The sequence below is a fragment of the Herpailurus yagouaroundi genome, unplaced genomic scaffold (assembly GCF_014898765.1).
Source record: "Herpailurus yagouaroundi ecotype Mexico unplaced genomic scaffold, PumYag 190, whole genome shotgun sequence".
Classification (NCBI taxonomy): domain Eukaryota; kingdom Metazoa; phylum Chordata; class Mammalia; order Carnivora; family Felidae; genus Herpailurus; species Herpailurus yagouaroundi.
In genome coordinates, this window is record NW_024412421.1 from 37,597,140 (window position 1) to 37,614,460 (window position 17,321).

The 17,321-nt window shown below is 62.8% G+C and overlaps 1 protein-coding gene across 9 annotated transcripts in view; it reads right to left on the reverse strand.

Moving 5' to 3' along the window:
* The window catches only part of ANKRD11 (ankyrin repeat domain containing 11), a 111,289-nt gene that overhangs the window by 5,351 nt on the left and 88,617 nt on the right, over window positions 1–17,321 (reverse strand). For 3 of the 9 annotated variants that reach the window (XM_040443334.1, XM_040443340.1, XM_040443338.1), the window contains exons 4-8: window positions 11,312–11,482; window positions 11,008–11,211; window positions 9,692–9,834; window positions 7,423–7,570; window positions 630–7,144 (exon numbers count right to left, since the gene is read on the reverse strand). In XM_040443334.1, coding sequence (XP_040299268.1) covers window positions 630–7,144; window positions 7,423–7,570; window positions 9,692–9,834; window positions 11,008–11,211; window positions 11,312–11,482 — 7,181 coding nt within the window. Of the gene's footprint in view, window positions 1–629; window positions 7,145–7,422; window positions 7,571–9,691; window positions 9,835–11,007; window positions 11,212–11,311; window positions 11,483–11,922; window positions 12,020–17,321 lie in introns of all 9 variants that reach the window. The other 6 variants (XM_040443336.1, XM_040443343.1, XM_040443335.1 and 3 more) reach the window with 4 other exon arrangements.

Here is a 17,321-nt window from a genome sequence, read left to right on the forward strand (position 1 = left end):
GGGTGGGAGGGTCCGAGATGAAGGAAGTCACGTGCGCCTGGGCTGAACAGGTGCTGAGGAGCCCAGGGCGGTGGCTGTGCCGCAGGAGGGCTGTTCCTGGGCAGGGGTGGTGGCAGGAGCCCGCCCCGAGGAAGGGGGTACAATGGGAGAATTGGGGATGCAGACAGCTAGCTGGAAGGTGGTGTGTGTAGATGGCGGGGTCTGCACAGACACGGGGTCCCTGGGCTCCCAATGCCCACAGTGGGGGGGGGGGGGGGGGGGGGGGGAAGTCGCCAGGGTGCTTGCTGCTCAGGGCTGCACGGTGACGACAGTGAGGCCTGGCCTCCGGTTGGCAACCTGGGGCCACTGGGAACACAGGAGTGTTACCGGGGCTGTTAAAAGGGCCGAGCGGAGACCCTCACTGGCGGGGGCAGGCACCGAGCGGCCCCAGGGCAGCCCCAGCTGGAGGTCTGCAGGGCGTAGCTACAGCAGACAGACCAGCTGGGTGACCGTCGACCCAGCGGACCGAGCGCTGGGCACACGTGCGGTTGGCCAGTCAGGCCCCGGATGAGGAGCGCACGCGGGACGCGGGACGCGGGACGGCGGACAGAGCCCCGCCAGCGGGTCTCCCGCCCGCCTCCGGTACTCACCACGGGGATGTGCAGCTTGCTGAGCGGCTTGCCGTCCAGGAGGTAGGAGCCCGTGTAGGTGACGTACTCGGCGTAGCACTGGGGCGCCTGCGGCGTGATGTAGCAGAGAATCTTGCGCTTCTCCTCGATCTTCTTCCTGATCTGCAAGTACTCGAAGTAGGGGTTGGACCTGTCGCTGTGGTATGGCTCGATGTCATCCAGCTTGATGGCGTCCACGATGGCGGCCAGCGTCTGCTGGATCACCTCCCGCGTCTGCTGCGTGGACGTGTTCATCTGCTGCTGCAGCTGCTGGCCGGAGCGCTGGAAGCGGCGCTTGCGCGGGTGCTGGGCCTGGGGGTCGTCCTCCTCGCAGCAGCGGCCCTTGGCGCGGGGGGGCGGGGCGGGCGCGGGCTCCTTGTCGGCGGGCGGCGAGCTCTGCTTGCTCTGGTTGGCCAGCATCTGAGCCCGGTTCCTCGTCATGCGCTGGGGGATCTCCTCCACCTTGGGCGCCTTCGGGGCTTCGACCGCGGGTTTGGGTTCTGGTTCTGAAGCTTCGGGCTGGATGCCGCCCACGGGTCCCTCGGGGCCGGCCCCGTCGAGCGGGCCGGCCCCGTCCTCCACGTGTGCCTGTGCCGAGCCATCCGCGGCGGCGGCGGCGGCGGCAACGACAGCGGCGTCGGGGGTGCCGTGGGACGCGGCCGGGGGGTCCCGGCCCTCGGCCTCCTCGTCTCCGCTCCCCGCTGGATGCCGCTCCGGGGCTGGCGGTGCGGGCCCCAGGCTGGAGTCCGAGTCCTCGGGGGGGACCCTCCCCTCTGACGTGACCCCTGCCTCTACCGTGGTCTCCAACATCACATCCGGCTTGGGCTCCTCGGGGGGCTCCGGCTCGGGCTCGGCGGGGAGCCGGGGAGCCGCCTGGTCGGGAGGCAGTGCGGGCTGTTCCTCGGCAGCCGCCGCAGGGACATCCCCGCCATTCGGGACTACGGGGGGCCCCGCGGGGGTGTTTTCCGGAGGGCCAAGGGGAGTCTCTTCTACTGGTTCCGTTTCGACATCAGAAACGTCTTTAGCTTGAAGAGGAAGCTCTGGCAGAGAGAAGGGCCCCAGGTCTAAGTCGTCCTCGGAGTTGGGGAAGCCATCAGGCCAGGGCACCGCTTCCACCTGGCCGAGGGCCGACAGGTCGTGCCCGTTTTCCAGGAAGTTATTCTCCATGGGCGCCAGAGCCTCCACCTGAGTCACGGTGGCCAAACACGCAGGCTCCGGGGCCGCGTCGGGGGGCGCGTCAGGGAGCGGTTTGCAGTTGGTGAAAAAGGGCTCCAGCCTGGAAGGAGGGGCAAAGGGGGCTGGTTCTTCTGGGGCGGGCACAGCGGCCGGGACTGTGTCCACCACGTCGCCTTTGGCGCCCTCGAGTCCAGGCTCGGTGGCCGACAGAGGGTATGAGTCAGGGGAGCCTGGGTAAGGGGGCTCTGGGGCGCCGAAGGGCCCCGGGGCAGCAGGGTGGAGGGCCTCCGTGGGGCAGAAATGCTGCGGGGACTCTGGGAGGCGCTGTGGGGACTTAAGCAGGAGGTCCGGCCCCACAGGCCAGCTGACGGGGTTCTCGGGGGCGCCCCCCATCAGGCTGCAGGACAGGGCCTGCTCCGAGGCAGCTGGGTGCGCCCACTCGACGGGGTCCTCTGTGATGACCGTGCTGAAGGGGCCCTCGTCCAGCGGCTCCAGGTAGCTGGGCTCCGGGGGGATGATGGCGGCAGTGGCCTGCTGGTCCTCCGTGGCATCCAGGGGGATGCCCAAGTCAGGCGGAAGGGCCCCCTCCATGGACGGGGCCAACAGCTCCTCTCTGTGCGAAGGGGGGGACTTCGCTTGTAAACCAGAGAAAGCACCCTCTGGGGAGGGGGTGACATTGACCACAGCCGCAGGCGGGCAGTGCAGAGCGTCCGCTTTGGGGGAGGGGATGCCATAGTCCGGGGAGTAGTACCCCGGGGACAAGCAGGCGAACTTCTCGGCAGGACCTGGGGGCACAGGGGCCTTGTCCTCCAGGCGCTGCCCTGGCGAGCCATAAGTGGACGCGGTGGGGACGCTCTGCTGTCTGAACAGCTTGTCCCCAGCGCTGAATTCTTCCTCGGGGGTCCTCCGGATATCGACAGACACCGAACGGTACAGGCTCGTGCACAGCGGCCTCGTGGGCGTCTGGCTCGCGGTTTCCGAAATCCCACTCGCTGCCACAGAGAACCTGTCGAAAAAAGAGGGGGAGCAGGCGCTGGCGGACGTGCTGGAGACGGGCTGGGGGTCAGCGCAGTCGAAAATGAGGTCGGAGTAGTCGTCCGCGCTGCAGGACGGGGTCCTGGGCGTGTGCATGGCCTCCTCGTAGCTGGGGCACGACACCACGGACGCGGGCGTGGGGACCCCGGTGGGCCGGCCCTGGTCCGGCCTCGGGGAGGCGGGCAGCGCCTCTTTCGCGTGCGGCCCGGCCGGCCAGTCCCTGGCGTCCCCGGCCGGCCCCAGGGGGGGCTTGCCGTCGGCGGCCGGCGGGGCCGGAGCGGGCTCCTTGGGCCTCTTGTCCTTCGGGGCGGGGTCCGGCACCAGCGGCCTCCGTGCGGGCACGTCCAGGCCCTTCTTGCGCGCGTCCTCAGCGGGCTTCGCCCTGTCCTTGAGCTTCGGGTCTCCGGACCGGTGCCTCATCTTCTCCATCTGCTTCATCCTCTCCTTGTGCCGCTTGTGCCGCTCCTCGACCTCCAGGTCCTTCTGGGACAGCATGCGCTCGAAGCTGGTCATCATCAGGTCGCCGTCGCCCAGAAGCTTCTCTCTGGGCCGGGCATCTCTCTTGCCCTGGTCTCTGGCTGCCGGCGGCTTATCGTTGCCGTTGCCGACCTTCACCGAGTCACCCTTTTCCTTCTCCGGGTTTTCCTTGAACTTCTCCTTCGCTTTGGTCTCGCTGAGCTTCAGGCTCTCGTCCCGGGACTTGTCTCTGAGTGCGTTTGGAGGGTTGTCCTTGTCTCTGGCCGCGGGCTTCTGCTCGTCCTTGTGGTGCCGCGGGGGCCCGTCGCTGTGCCTGTCCCTGTGCTTCTCCCGCTCGTCCCGCCACCTCTCGCGGTGCCTCTCCCGCCGCCTCTTGTCCTTGAGGGCACCGGCGGCACCACAGCCATAAGGCTTCAGCTCCTTGTCCGCTTTCTTGGAAGGCTCTCTCTCGGAATCATTTTTATCTTTCTTTTCAGCGGCGAACAACTCAATGGTTTTATCTAGCTCGTCCTCTACGTCCGCTTTGGCGCCGTAAGGGATCCCGTAAGCGTCGGCGTCCGAGAAGTCCTTGTCGTACTGGCCGGGGTCCCTCCTGCTGCCCGTGTCCTTGTAATCGTCGCTCTTGTCTCTCTTGTCACACTTGTCTTTCCGGACTCTCTCCCGATCGTGGCTTTTCTTGGACGAGGACGAAGAGTGTCTGTGCCTTTCTCTCTCCTTGACCTTCTCCTCCGGGGGCTCCGTGAAGGACACCTCTAGGAGGGCGCTCAGGCCGGGCTCCTGCCCGCGGTCGGTGAAGCTGTCCGAGGACACCTCGCTGGCCTTGTCGTTGGAGTCCTCCCGGTACGCGTGCAGGGCCTCCTCCTCCAGCCTCTCCAGCAGGCTCTTCTCCGCCTCGGCGCTCCTCGACACCTTCCTGTCCCGGCAGTGCTCCCGGTCCGGCCTCTCGCGGTGCCTGCTCCTGGCCTTGTCCTCTGCGGACGGCTTCCGCTCCAGCTTCTCGGGAGGCTTCTGCTTGTTCTTCTTTTCCTGGGTGGGGTCGGCCGGGGTGCGGTCCTTCCTGTCCTTGTACTTGTCCGCACCCTCTTTGTCCTTCTTGTCCTTGTGCTTCTCCAGGACCTTTTCTTTCTTGTCTTTCGCCCCTTCCGCGGCTCCCTTCTCCTTTTTCTTTTCTCGGAGCTCGCGGTCTTTCTGCTTCTCTGAGTGCTGCCGGTCGGCAGAGTGCTTCCGGTGCCGGTCGGTGTCCTGGGGGCCGTCCGCCCGCGGCGCGTCCCCGGCGTCCCCGAGTCGGAGCCCGCTGGCCGCGAACGCGTCCTTCTCGTCCTCGCTTTCGTCTGTGAATATGTCGGCGATGTACCAGCTCTTCTCTCTGCCCTTCTTGTCATCTTTTTTCTCAGGGAGGTCCTCGGAGAGAAGTCCAGGGAAGTTCTTCTCCCTCTTTTCTCTCAGCTGGTCAAGAGACGCCTTTCTCTCCTTGTCCCTATGCTTCTCCTTGGGATCCTTCTTCTCTTTAGAGCATTTATCGAACTCCTTGTCCTTCTGACCTTTCTCGAGGACAGACTTTTCGCTTTTCTCTCTGTCACCGGACTTATCTTTGTATTTCTCTAATTTCCCCCTTTCCTTCTTCTCCTTGTCTCTGGCTGCATGGAGCCTCTCCCAGGGCTCGGGGCCCTTCCCAAAGTCACAGTCGGGCCTGTCCTTGAAGCCGGCCTCGCCAGCCAGCTCCTTCGGCTCCTCCCGGTGGGCCTCCTCGGGCTTGGGCCTGCCATCCTTCCGCTCCTTGGCGGCCTCGAGGGCGTCCTTCCTGTCCCGCCCGCCCTCGGCGGACTCCCTCCGCTTTTTGTCCCGGTCGGGAAGGCAGCCGGGGATGCCCTTGTGCTTGTCTGCCGGCTCCTTCCTCCTCTCGGAGCTCCTGTCCAGACAGTCTCTGTCCTTCTTCCGGAAGAAGGCGTCCCTGTCGCCGCGCCTGTCCCCGTAGTCCCGCTTCTCACGGCCCTTGCTCTCGCGCTTCTTTTCCTTGCTGTCCTCCTTCACGGTCTCCAGGATCAGTCTGGCCACGGGGTCGCTTTTAACATCCCTGTAGTCCGTCACTGGAGAATCCCAACTGTCGTCCCCTTTGAAATCAAAGGACGAGTCGGACAAGTCCGAGAACCACCGATCCTGCTGGTCGTCAGAAAGGCTGAATTTGGTGTCTTCGTTCTCCAGAAACTGACCCTTGTTACAATACTCCTCGAAAGCGGAAGAGTCTTCCCTGTAGACTTTCTCTTTTTTCAGTTTGTCTTTTTCTTCTTTGAAAGCCTTCTCCTTCTCCTTCGGAATCCTGTCCTCCTTACAATCATTCTTCCTCTCTAGCTTGGCGGGCCTGTCTTTGGACTTTTTCTTTCTTTCCTCTTTGTAGAGCCTCAGTCGTTCCTCTTTGGGAGACTTTTCCTTCGCCAGTTTCTCTTTTTCTGCTTTACTCCCACGGTCCTTCTCTTCTCGGAAAGCCCTGCTCACATCTTTGATTCTCTTCAGGGCCTTCTCGTCTTTGGAGACCTTGACCACCTCCTCTTTGAAGAGCCATTCCCTGTCTTCCGACCTCACCTTGCCGAGCCGCTCTTCCTTCCGGAAGTGGTCCCGCTCGTGCTTCAAGGCCTTCAGCTTGCCCTCACTGGGAACGTCGCCGTCCAGAAGTATGGCCTTCTCCGGCCGCTGCTTGGAGTCCTCATACTCGTAAGTGAAACTTTTCAACTTGAGTTCCTGACCGACGGAGCACAGCCCTTTCTCCTTGTTTTTGTGTTTGTGTTTTGTTTTGTGTTTCTTGACGACCTTGCCTTCCTTGTCCAGCTTGGGAATGGCGCCGTCCACGCTGGCGTGGAAAGAGTTCTTCTTCTCCGACAGCGTGCTCTGCAGGCCGCCCCGCTTCCTGTGCTCCTGCTTCTTCCTCACGGGCTTCAGCGACTCCACGCTGGAGCCCTCGGAGGAGCAGTCAGACTCGCTCGTCAGTCTCGTCCTTGTGGAGTCTGATAAAGAGCTGACCTCTGACCAGGCGGGAGAAGAGATGCTTTTCCAATTGTCTGTCCGCCAGTGCCTGGCGTGCTGGTCCGCGTGGCCGGGGTTATGCTTCTGGGCGGCAGAGCTCCCGTGAGACGAGGTGGAGGAGGCGGACAGAGAGCTGAACAGGGACGGGTCCTTCAGCACCAGTGGGGACTCCTTGAGGCAGCCAGAGCTCCCCACCGAGTCCCCGTCGTCCTCCCCGCTGTCCGAGGACTCGCTCTCCGACTCGGAGGAGCAGAACTTGTCATTCCTTTTCCCAAACCGCACTTCCTTGCCTTTCGTCTCCTTCTTTCGCTTCTTTTTCACTTTATTTTTCTCTTTCTGCTGCTTGGAATTGGAAGGTTCCCGCGTTTTGTTACCGGGCAGTATCGTGTGTGCCGAGAGCCTCAGCTTCTCTCCTGTCCCCACAGTGACACCAACGTCCTCCTCGTCTGACGTGTCTGACAGGATGCGATGAGCCGCCTTCTTTGGTGCAATCGTGTTATTTTTAGTGTAACTTTTCACTTCCATTTTGGGTATAGAAATAAAACTATTTGATTTCGTTTCTTTTCTGTAATCCTTCTTCAGTAAGTGTTTGTCGTCCACTGGAGGGACTCTGTCCTGCTCGTCGTCCTCGTCAAACTCGTACTCATCCTTGACGGGGGTCACAGTTTTCTGGGGCTCTGGATTCTTAGCCTTGTGCTTCAGGCCTTTTTCAAATTCAGAGTCTGTGTTATTGCCGTCAACTGAACTAGAAGGTGCGAACGATGGGGCGTCTTCCTCCTCTGAGCTCTCTGCTGGGAACAGGGAGGAAGAGGTCAGAGGCAGAGTCACAGCGACCCTACTGGACATGCACGGGGATGGCGCTCTGCAGACGGGGGGGGGGAGGGGGAGGAGAGACAGCTCTTCGCCTGATTTAGATATAGCGGAGGCCAGCCACAGGCAGGAGGAAATGAGCGAGAGATTTGTGTGAGGACAGGGCCGGAGGACGAGGAAACCCTGGGGGTGGGGTCCCGGTCGTCCAGAAGCTCCCCCACCCCAGCAGGCACACGCGGTGCGGCTCCCGGCCACTGACCGGTCGAGCTCTCCTCGCTGGACGTGTAGGTCCCCTTGCCCAACAGGAGATTCACCATGGTCGGGGAGTTGGCCACCTTCAGCGGCGTCTCGCCTTTTCTGTTGCTTTGCTGAGGGTTCCCGCCATACCGCAACAACAGCTTCACCACCTACGAAACAGCAACCGGCGGGTCAGGGGCTTTCTGAGAAGCACGCGACGCGCCCCCGTGCCGGTACAACTGCAGCCGCTTCCTAGAGTCCTGTGCTCGACCAGACAACGGCCCCCCACCGCCACAGCACGGCCCCCCACCCCAGCCGAGCACGCCGCCACACGGGGGAGGTCTGCGCTCCCATGCAGAGTCCTCCCCATCGGTGGTGGGCCGACCACGGCAGGGCCCACGGGGTGTGGAAAGAAGGGCTCTGGAGGTCTGGTGGGGAGCGGGGACTGACAGAACAGAGGAAACAAAGAGCGAGCTTCTTCCAAGTAGGTTTATTTTGTGTTCTCGTTTATTTTAGGAAAGAAGATTGCCTCTTCCGTGCCTTGACACAGTAAGGGGGGGGGGGGTCCTGTGAATGACAGACACAGTCCAGGTGACCCCGCGGCAGCTCTGCTCAACTGTCTACAGCCGGCAAGTGTGCTTCGCACACCCGGGGCGGCCGACTCACTGCCCTCAAGTGCAGGTTCAGTGCTGTCTCGGCCCCAGTTCGGACACTGCAGTGTTGAAACAATCTTTAACCAGGAACACCCCGTCGCTCATTCCCGCTCAGGACGCCGCGGCCTCCCCCGACCAGGACCCCGCTTCCCGGGCACGGGTTTCCCACGGCTGCTCTAGCGAATCACCAGCCCCTCCGTCTCGCCAAGTCTGCAACGGGTCTCGCTAACCCTACAGATGTGTGGTGTTGGCTCCTTCCTTTCCGTGTGCGTGGGGTCCCTTGAAGTGGTGGGACTGGCCCTGTGTCCCTGCCGTCTGCCTGCTGAGGGCTGTCCCAACTGCTGGAAGCCACCATGTCCCTCGGCCCCTTCTGCCAAGGCTGGCAACGCGGGCGAGCCGCCCTCACGGTCTCCTCCCTCCTGGGGAAGGGTTTCTGCTACACGGACCCCAGAGGGCACTGGGCCCGTGGGGATGATCGAGGGTCACCACTGCATGATCTTTTGCTTACTCCCATCCGTGAAGTCCCCTTACCACGTGAGGTCACATATTCACAGTCCCAGGATCTGGACGGGGATCTCGCCGGGGGCCGCTACCCTGCACCCCTCCCCGTATTTCCACAGTCTGTTCCGTAAGGTAGTTTTACAAGGACGATTACAGAAGTACAGAGATTCAGAGGACGACCCTGTCCCTCCCCACTCTGTCGGCTGCCAACGTAGCGCCAGACTCGTGTCATCAATCCCTCCCCCACCCTGGGTACTCTAGCAGGTCCCAGGCATTTCATAAACTTTTCTAGCATTTCTCTAAAAGGACCCTTAAAAAACCAAAATAACCACGATGCCTTTATCTAACCCAAGGAGCTAACCAAGAGCCCTGACGTCAAGTACACAATCTGTGTCCGGACTCGTCCGGTCACCGTGGGCATCTTCTCATTCACAGCCCTCCCCTGACTGTGTGACTCATCATCCTTCGACTGCTCGCCACTCGCTGGGTGCTGCTAGTTCCCTGGCACCTGCCCAAGGCGACGGGGCAGAGCAGCTACAGGAGAGCGTCAGAGGTGCGTTCCGGTCTACAGGCGCTGTCCTCGCCAGGCCCCACTGTCCTTCCTGGGCCTCTTCACGAAGGTCTGGTAATGACCACAGCAAGAGCCTCGCCACCTCTGCGTGTCTCCTGCATCAGACCCAGAGGCAGCCGTTTCCCCAAGGGGGCTAGTCCTCTCGGGGAGGCCGTGCGCTTGGATACTCGCTGCTCCCAGACTGGTTACGAGGGTCCTCCCGTGTACGGACTACACCTCTCTGTGCTTCATCAACAGTAAATGCCACAAGGACAAGGACAGTGCCGGCAGCAGCCCATGAATACCCCCCCTCCCCCGCTCCCCACCGCCGTATGATCATCCAGGTGCTAAAACCTAGACATGCCCGCATGACCAGAGCAGGGCCTCGTCACATGGAGCAAGAGGTCACCCAGGTGCTGACCCAGGATGAGCAGGTGGGCTGGTCAGAGAGGACGGCTCTGGTGGGGGGGGGGGAGGGGGGGGGCAAACGTGCAGGACGGTAGGGACGGCGGGACAGGGAGCGACAGGATGACGTCCAAGGCGGCCAGCAGGCCCGGCGGGGGACGTGGGTGCGGGGAGGCACCCACCTTGTAGTGCCCGTTGTTCGCGGCGTCGTGCAGGGGGGTGTCGTCGTCTAGGCCCTTGGTGTTCACCTCTGCCCCCGCGGCCAGCAGCTGCTTGGCGACGTCGTAGTAGCCCCGGTTACACGCCTCGTGCAGCGCTGTCCAGCCTGGAAACAGACACTTAGGACCTATGTTATTTAATCCTCAAGAACGCCACTCCTGTCCCGAGGCAGCGCCCTGCGCGGAAGGGCTACGGTCCCGGGAAGCCCTGAGTGTCCTTTGCCGGGGCGCCCCGTCTGCCCCGCAACGTGCAGCTCGCTAACCCTCCAGGTTCACCCTCTGCGGGCACAATCTGGGGTAGGGGACTCGTCGGGGGTGGCAGGCTCAACCCAGCGTATCTGGCAACACACGTGGAGGGTACAGGGAGGGCGGCCGAGGGGGCTGCGGGCAGGGTGGCAGGGTCTGTGACCACAGCTGCAGGTTTGGAAACGTGCCCCCTGGGCAGCACGTGGCCGAGGCCACGCGGGGAGGCCTCCTCCGGCGGCCGTCTCCACTAGAGCCTCGACAGGCCACCCGCAAATGTCAGTGTGCGAACGGGGCCACCCTGTGGACACAAATTCCAGGGCTTTGGCACATCTCGCCTTAGGAAAATTGTATTTCCAGAGAAGGTGCTACATTAGGTTTGGGTCAGAAACCCCATCAACTAGGGCAGTGGGTGCAGTCTAGAGAGGTTCGTCACGGAGACCGCTTTGCTGGTCTCACGTTCCACGCGCTCTCGGAACAAACGGCTGTGGAACGTGCCGATGCTGCGGCACAGAGCAAGAGTCCTGTTCACACCCGGCAATACTCCTCCATGACCACACGGCCCTCACAGCAGATAAAGCTTGGCTGTCTCGGGCCGGGGGAGGAACACCTACTTCCGGCTTAAATGAAAGGGCCCTCTCGGAGACATTTCTTCCCTGGGGGGTGCGGACCCCAGGCTGCCGGGCACTGAGGCAGGGCCGCCTCTCCCTGAACGTGCCAGGGGCGTGACTCCTCTTCCACGGAACTGGGGTCTACGCAACACAGCAGAGTGGCATCTAAAAATTCCCCCAATTCTCTTAAAGATAATAAAAAATAAGAAAACGGTCTTATTTTGAAATACTTTCCGAAACACCAGTACCTCTTCCTCAGCAGCAACAGCACATCACCCTGGTCCAAGTGCGAGGTCTGCCCGCTACCCCCAACTCCTGTGCGCAACCACCCCCCGCCCCCCGCCCTCCGCCCGCCCCCAGCTCCACCCCTGGACCCCAGGCGGGGCCTTTGGGGCACGCGGGGTGAGGGCGCCCGTGAGCGCTCACCTGCAAAGTCCTTGACGTTGACGTCCGCGCCCTCGCCGATGAGCTCCTTGATGCGCCGGGCGTCCCCGCGGATGGCCGCGCGGTGCAGGCGGGTCTCTCCGCGCTCGTTCCGCTTGTTCACTTTGTCTTTGGTTTTCGAGGCGGAGTTCGGCGTCCCCTTCTGACACACTGTCGACTGGGAGGGGTGCTTTGGTGTCGTGTCTACTGCAGGCCAAGGAGAGGACAGGCAGGGCGTCACCAGGCCTGTCCCGGTGACAGAAGCCGCCGGGCCCTGGGCCGCTTCCTCGAGGCACCGGGGGCTCACCTGGGCTGTTGGCGGACTCCTCGGCAGTCATCTGCATGAGGAGAGCCACCTGCTGGCGCTCGGAGAGGGGGTAGCCGGCTCGGATCCCAGACAGCCCCATGCCAAACAGCAGCCCGGCCTTCCGGGTGACGGGCTCCTTCTTAATCCTCTTGCGCTCAGGACCCTGCTTCTCTGTGAGGCGGTGGAGGAGACAGGGGGACATTTCATGCCACGCGGTCCTCAGGACCCGCGGCCTTGCCTGGCGTCGCAGAGCCCCCGCCTCCCACCTCACAGCTCACAGGGAAAGGGCGAGAACAGGGGCGGCAGCGCCGAGCCGCCCGGTCGTCACCTCCGGCGGTAACAGAGACAGCTCCAACACCTCGTCATCAGCCAATGAGGCCTGCCCCGCCTTGGCCCCCACCGGCCGGTCGCGACGGCCCGCCGCACACCAGGCGGTGGGACGGCCCCTCGCTGGGGCCCTGGCTCGCGCGGGACAGGTCTCCGTCCGTTCAGTGCACGTGTCCACACTCCGGTTCCTCCTTCCCCGTCCCGCCTCCACACAGTGCAGATATAAATGGCAAACACAGTTCAGAAACACATAAAAGGTCGAGGCCGACTTGTCAGTACTGTACCTTTCTTCTTGCTTCTAGGGACCTCCATTTCAGGCCATGGCCCTTCGAGGAGCGAACCAGCCTTGCAGTACCACGACATGGACTGAGCTGGAGGCATCTAAAGGCATCAACACAGAGCACTAACCAGACACGATGGAACAGCTCGGCCGTTCCGTCTCCACCTCCTCGGAGCGCACACCTCCTCCACTGGTCTGACCCCTCACAGAGCTCCCTGCCGACCCTGAGCACAGACACACCGCGTGGCTTCTCCGGGAAGAGGCGGGAGGAAGGGACAGAAAACACCCCCCGGACTCCGTGAACCCGGAGCCAAAGCTCACTGTCCTCCTTCGCCCTCGTGCCCCTCCTGCCGGGGACTTAGGGATCTACCAGGCGCCTGGAGCCCTCCCCACACTGCCCCCGTGCGTGCTGGGTGGGGCCCTGGTGTGGGGGCCGGGCTGGCTAGGGGGTGTTCTAGGTCACACGGTGCAAACTGCAGCCAGGGAAGGAGGGTCACCATGGGAGACTTGGGGTCCTGAAACGCTCCTCGGGGGAGGGGGGCCTCCTGCTCTCCGCTCCGCACGTCAGGGAGGACCCCCTCCGGGCCCTCGGCTGGCATGCTGGCTCTGGTTTGCCCTGGGGAGGCGGGTGCTGTCTGGGAGACACGGACCGGACAGGCTCCCGTGCGCCGCGCCTGCCTGACTCCAGGACAACAGCCCACAGATGCGTCGTTTTCATTTTCTCAAGAAGAGTTTTCTGTGAGCTGCTTCCTTAGGAAGTGCTGCGATCGGCCCTTTCAGAAACCACACTGTGACTCGCTGCAACACAGGCTCCCCAGGCACCCCGGCCACGATGAGTCTCTAACCAACCCATGAGGCCCGGGCTCGAGAAAGGAAGAAAGCTCCAGAACGCTCCTCATCTGTGACCAAGGACCCCAGCTTATCCACCCTGTCCCCTGTTCTGCCTACAAGCTGGCAGGTGCAGGGGTGAGGCTGGCAGCCTCCCCGGAGCCTCTACACAGGGTGAGGAACCACACATAGCAGCAGCCCTGCCCGGTGGCCCCACGAGGTCCCGAGAAGTTAAGCCACACTTTCGCAGTCACTCGGGGCCATCCCACCCAACCCGAGCTTTCTGGAACACACTCCCCGAATCAGGGGCATCGGGCTTAGAAGTTCTCCCATGGCCGAGTGCTCCACTAACCTCCCCCCCTTCTCTATGGTGACCGCTCTGCCCTGCGCTGCTCCTTCGCACGGCCTGAGTGCAAACCATGACAGAAACAAGGCCCACGCCCCCAGGACACACGAGCCGACCTCCTGCTCTATGGCACGGACACAGACGCCCCACCAGCTTGGTGTCTCCAACACGGGGCCCTGGTGTCAGGACAGCAGCAGGAAGGCACGTGCACACAGCCCTGCTCCGCAATCAGGACCCGATATTCCACCCAGTCTCCTAGGAACCACCGCCTGGTCTCCAACCACAGAGCCTCCAGCCTCTCAGGGCCCCTGCGCCTCCCTGGGGGCCGCGGAGAGGGGAAGTCCGCTGGAGGAGGGAGACAGCAGAGCTCAGAGAAACACGTGCCACACGAGGATTCCTGCTCATGGGGACATCTGCAAATTACACTAAGTAACTTCAGAGGACAAGGCCGGTGGCCCAGCTCTGTTCTCTGGGGCAGGCCTAGGGAGGTGCGAGGCTGGGTGTGGGCAGCGCGTCCTCAGAACAGACCCCACAGGACCCTGAGGTGCCAGAGGGACCAGGCACAAGGGCACTGCAGTCACTGTCTTCAAGTGACAACACAGGCAGCAGACTCCCTAGCGGTCGGGGGTGGGGGTGGGGGGTGGCGGGGGGGTCCCAAGAGACACCCTTCCTGGGAGTGGCAGCCGAACACCTCCACAGCCTTGCGCCCAAAGGGCTTTCTGCGGCAACAGACCGTCCCCCACCGCGGAGCAGGACGTGACGGCACCACACCAGGCCCGCGGTCTCAGGAAGAGACTCAGTGTGCCCGCCGCACCGGGCCTCCCTCCCCTCTGTGGCCAAGAGCCCGGCTGAGGCTGGACGATGCTCAGGGAAGCGGAAGGTACTGACTCCCTCCTGGTGGGAGGGGCCTCGCACAGCCCACCTCCCCACGCAGGTCTCGGGGGCGTTAACGGGAGGATGTCTTCCGAGTGTCACCACAGGAAAAAGCCCCCAAATAGAATCCCATCTTCTAAGACACCCTTCTCTCCACCAGCCCCCACACCTCCCGGTACCCAGAGGGCCTGAGTCCAGCCAGGTGGCGTGTGGCCTCGGGTGCGGGGGGGCCCAGGGCAGCTCAGACTTCTGGCCAGAGGAGCCAAGTGACACGCGGTCAGGGTCACCTGCCCCTCTTCCCAGCCGCTGCTGTGCCTGTGATGGGGTGTCCACAACAGGGCAGTGGGGGTGGGGAGGAGGCTGCCCAGCCTACCTTTGCACCCCCACCCCCAGCTGGGTGGGGGGTGGGGGGGGGGGGGGGCGCCCACTCGCCAGAAGAGGAGCTATGACCCAGAGCGACCTCTCGGGACAACCCGAGAGCCTCTCTGGCATCCTGCTCGTTTTTGTTTCTAATATCCAACCAGAAGCAAAGGAGGACTCCAGGAACTCCCAGTGGCCCGTGCCAGGCTGCAGAGCAGAGCGAACCTGGCAGGTCGCGGTGGCCCTCCAGGCCTACCTGTGGAGCCTCCCTGCAGTGACCTGCAGGCAGGGACGGGCCACCGGCCTGCAGCCTGGACACGCCTCTGGGGGCTCCGAGGGCTCTGCAGAGGCCCAGGAAGGAGGCCCGCCACCCCCATCCTCACGGTGGCGGAGCTGGAGCAGCTCTCAGGGCTGGGGCCTTCCCCTCGCCCTCCCGGCCCCATCCGGTCAGCCCAGCTGTGGTCCTGGTGGGAGATGATGGTTTCACCCGAGCCCGGACAGTTCCCCCGCGTCGCTGTCAGGAAAACAGCTGACGTGACACCACCTGGGATTTTTGTGTGGTGCCAGCTTGCCGCGGTCTGTGCCGTCGGTGCCCCACCGCGTCACCCCTGCCCGGGTGCAGCCACCCAGTCGGCAGACGCAGGTCCCCACTCTCCGCAGCCCATCCCACCAACCCGGGCCTTCCGGAACACGCTCCCTCCACACACCACCGCAGCTGGCGGGCTAGAGTGCGGCCTTCCGGGGGGGCGGGGGCTGAAGAGACCATGGTTCTCAGACTCCACTTCCCGCCACTGCGTTTCCCTCCCCAGCAGAACGTGGATGTCACCGCGGTTAAACTGGCAGCAAGGAGGCAGGTGTGCCAGTGAGACGGCTTTCCTCGCGGAGCCGGGCAGGAGTGCCACCTGCCTCTGCCATCTGGCCGGCACATGCTGACGCGCACAGCCACCTGCGTCCTGCCCACGGCACAGTGCGCCCCGATGCCCAAGGACCCCGTCTCACAAAGGCCCGAGTCTGCTTTCTCGTGTTTCCTCCTCCTCTTCCCATGCCTCAGTGCAGGCGATCTCCTTGCTTACGACCGTCCAAGCCACCGATTCTTTCTGCTGTCGCGTCTCGTGAGCCACATGATCTGCCCGTTGAATTTTTAATTCCCTTGGCAATTTTCATTTCCATGTATTCCGTTTTGTATTTTTAAAAATCTACGTGGCGTTTTCTGGCCGCGCCTTGTTCCTTGCTCACGTTTTCAATTTCTCCTCTGTTGCATCCTACTGACCCGTGCTTTGCATCCAGTCATCCCCACGCAAGGTCCCCGGGGCTGGTTCTGTCTCAGGATGGCGGGGTCTTCCACGTGGTACGTGGTTCTGACCCGGCACTAGTGTTTGGCTGAACACTGGGGCCGGGACACTGCACGGAAGCCAATGTCTCTGGAGAGGGCTGGCTTTTGCTCTGGTCTGGGACTGGATGGGGCTCGTTTCCGGGGACAGCTCTCAAAGCCCCTTGCCCTGTCTGGATGCCAGCCGGAGGAGACGGAGGGCTTTGGCTCAGGGATGGTGCCTTCCAGCCTGAGGTGTCCCTGATGTGGCTTTCAGGGGCCTGTCCACTGTGGCCCCGAGGGGCGTGAGGCCGGCAGCTGACTCCCCCTGTCCTCAGCCCCCAGGGCCCTGGAGCGCTAACAACCAGTCCTTCGTTCGGTCATCACTCACCACCTCTGACTTCTGGGCTGTTCCAGAAGAGGGCTTTTCAGGAGACAAAGTCCAGCACACTGGTCCAAAGGGAAACCTCCACCTCCTACACCCCACCACGAAACCATACGACGTCAACACTTCTTGGACCCCACTCCACAGGAGGGCATCCGGTGGGGTGCTTGTGGGATCGCAGAGCTCCCGGAGATACCAGGAGGAACTCAGGCAACGCCGACGGCAGGCAGGGTGCTGACGTACCAGGGGCACCCCGCACCCATACCAGCACAGGGCCCGATCCCAAAGTTAAGAGGCTTTTGGAAGACCACTTCTGCCAGGGCAGCGTGCACGCTGGAGACGACCCACGTCAGGCAGGGGGCCGCAAGGGGGCTCGTCTCTGTCCGGCCTCACACTCAGGTTCTCCAGATGCTGCAGGACCAGGACTCAAGGGTCCCCCCCGGCCCCCCCCCCCCCAGTCTGCATGGGGGCACTTGAGTTTTGTCTGGCCTTTCCCTCCATCTTCCTGGTTTGTACCCACTTCTCTCTTTCCTTTAAAGACAATTACCACCACCGGTCACTTAAGACAGAAGGGATATTCAGCAAGCCCCTGACTTCTCTGGTCTTGGTCTCCTCTGTCCCAAAAGAGAAGGGCTGGGGTCCATCTCTGATGTCTACCTTCTGCGGTGCAGGTGGGGCTCTCCCAGGTCATGGGCTGGGTGGGTGGCCTCTAGTCAAGGGGGACCACAGTCCTCATTCCACAGACGCTGGGAAATTTAGCGAGGGCTGTCACAGCCGTGAGGAGGAAGCCAGGGTATGAGAAAGCGATGCTGGCATAAACACCCCACAACACAACTTGACAAACACTGACCCCTTTTCATGGCACCAAAGCATGGTGAGGACTGTGAAAAATAAAGCGAAATAAACCCTAATCCAAACCTGCACCAACGTACGAACCGTGCCATCAACCCTGCCAGCCCCGGGCTGGTCTGTACAAGCCTCTGACCGTCGGTCAGCCCCTGCCCCAGACCCTGGGAGCACCACCGGGCAGAGTAGCCACATTGCAGCCCAGGCTCCCCCTAGTAGGGCTCTGGAAGCTGCAGCCAGCTCCCCTGGACTGCACTCCATGCTTTATCAGTCATGGTCCTAGGGACTCCTCCCTGTGCGTCACAGAACCCAGGGTGGTCGTGAGGGTCTGGCCCTGCAGACTCCCACCTATTCTGCAAATGGGGAACATCAGGAATTTTAAGTATAAAGAGCCTTCCTTGGCCAGTCCACACTCTGGGGGGGGGGGGGGGGGGGGGGGGGGGGGGGGGGGGGGGG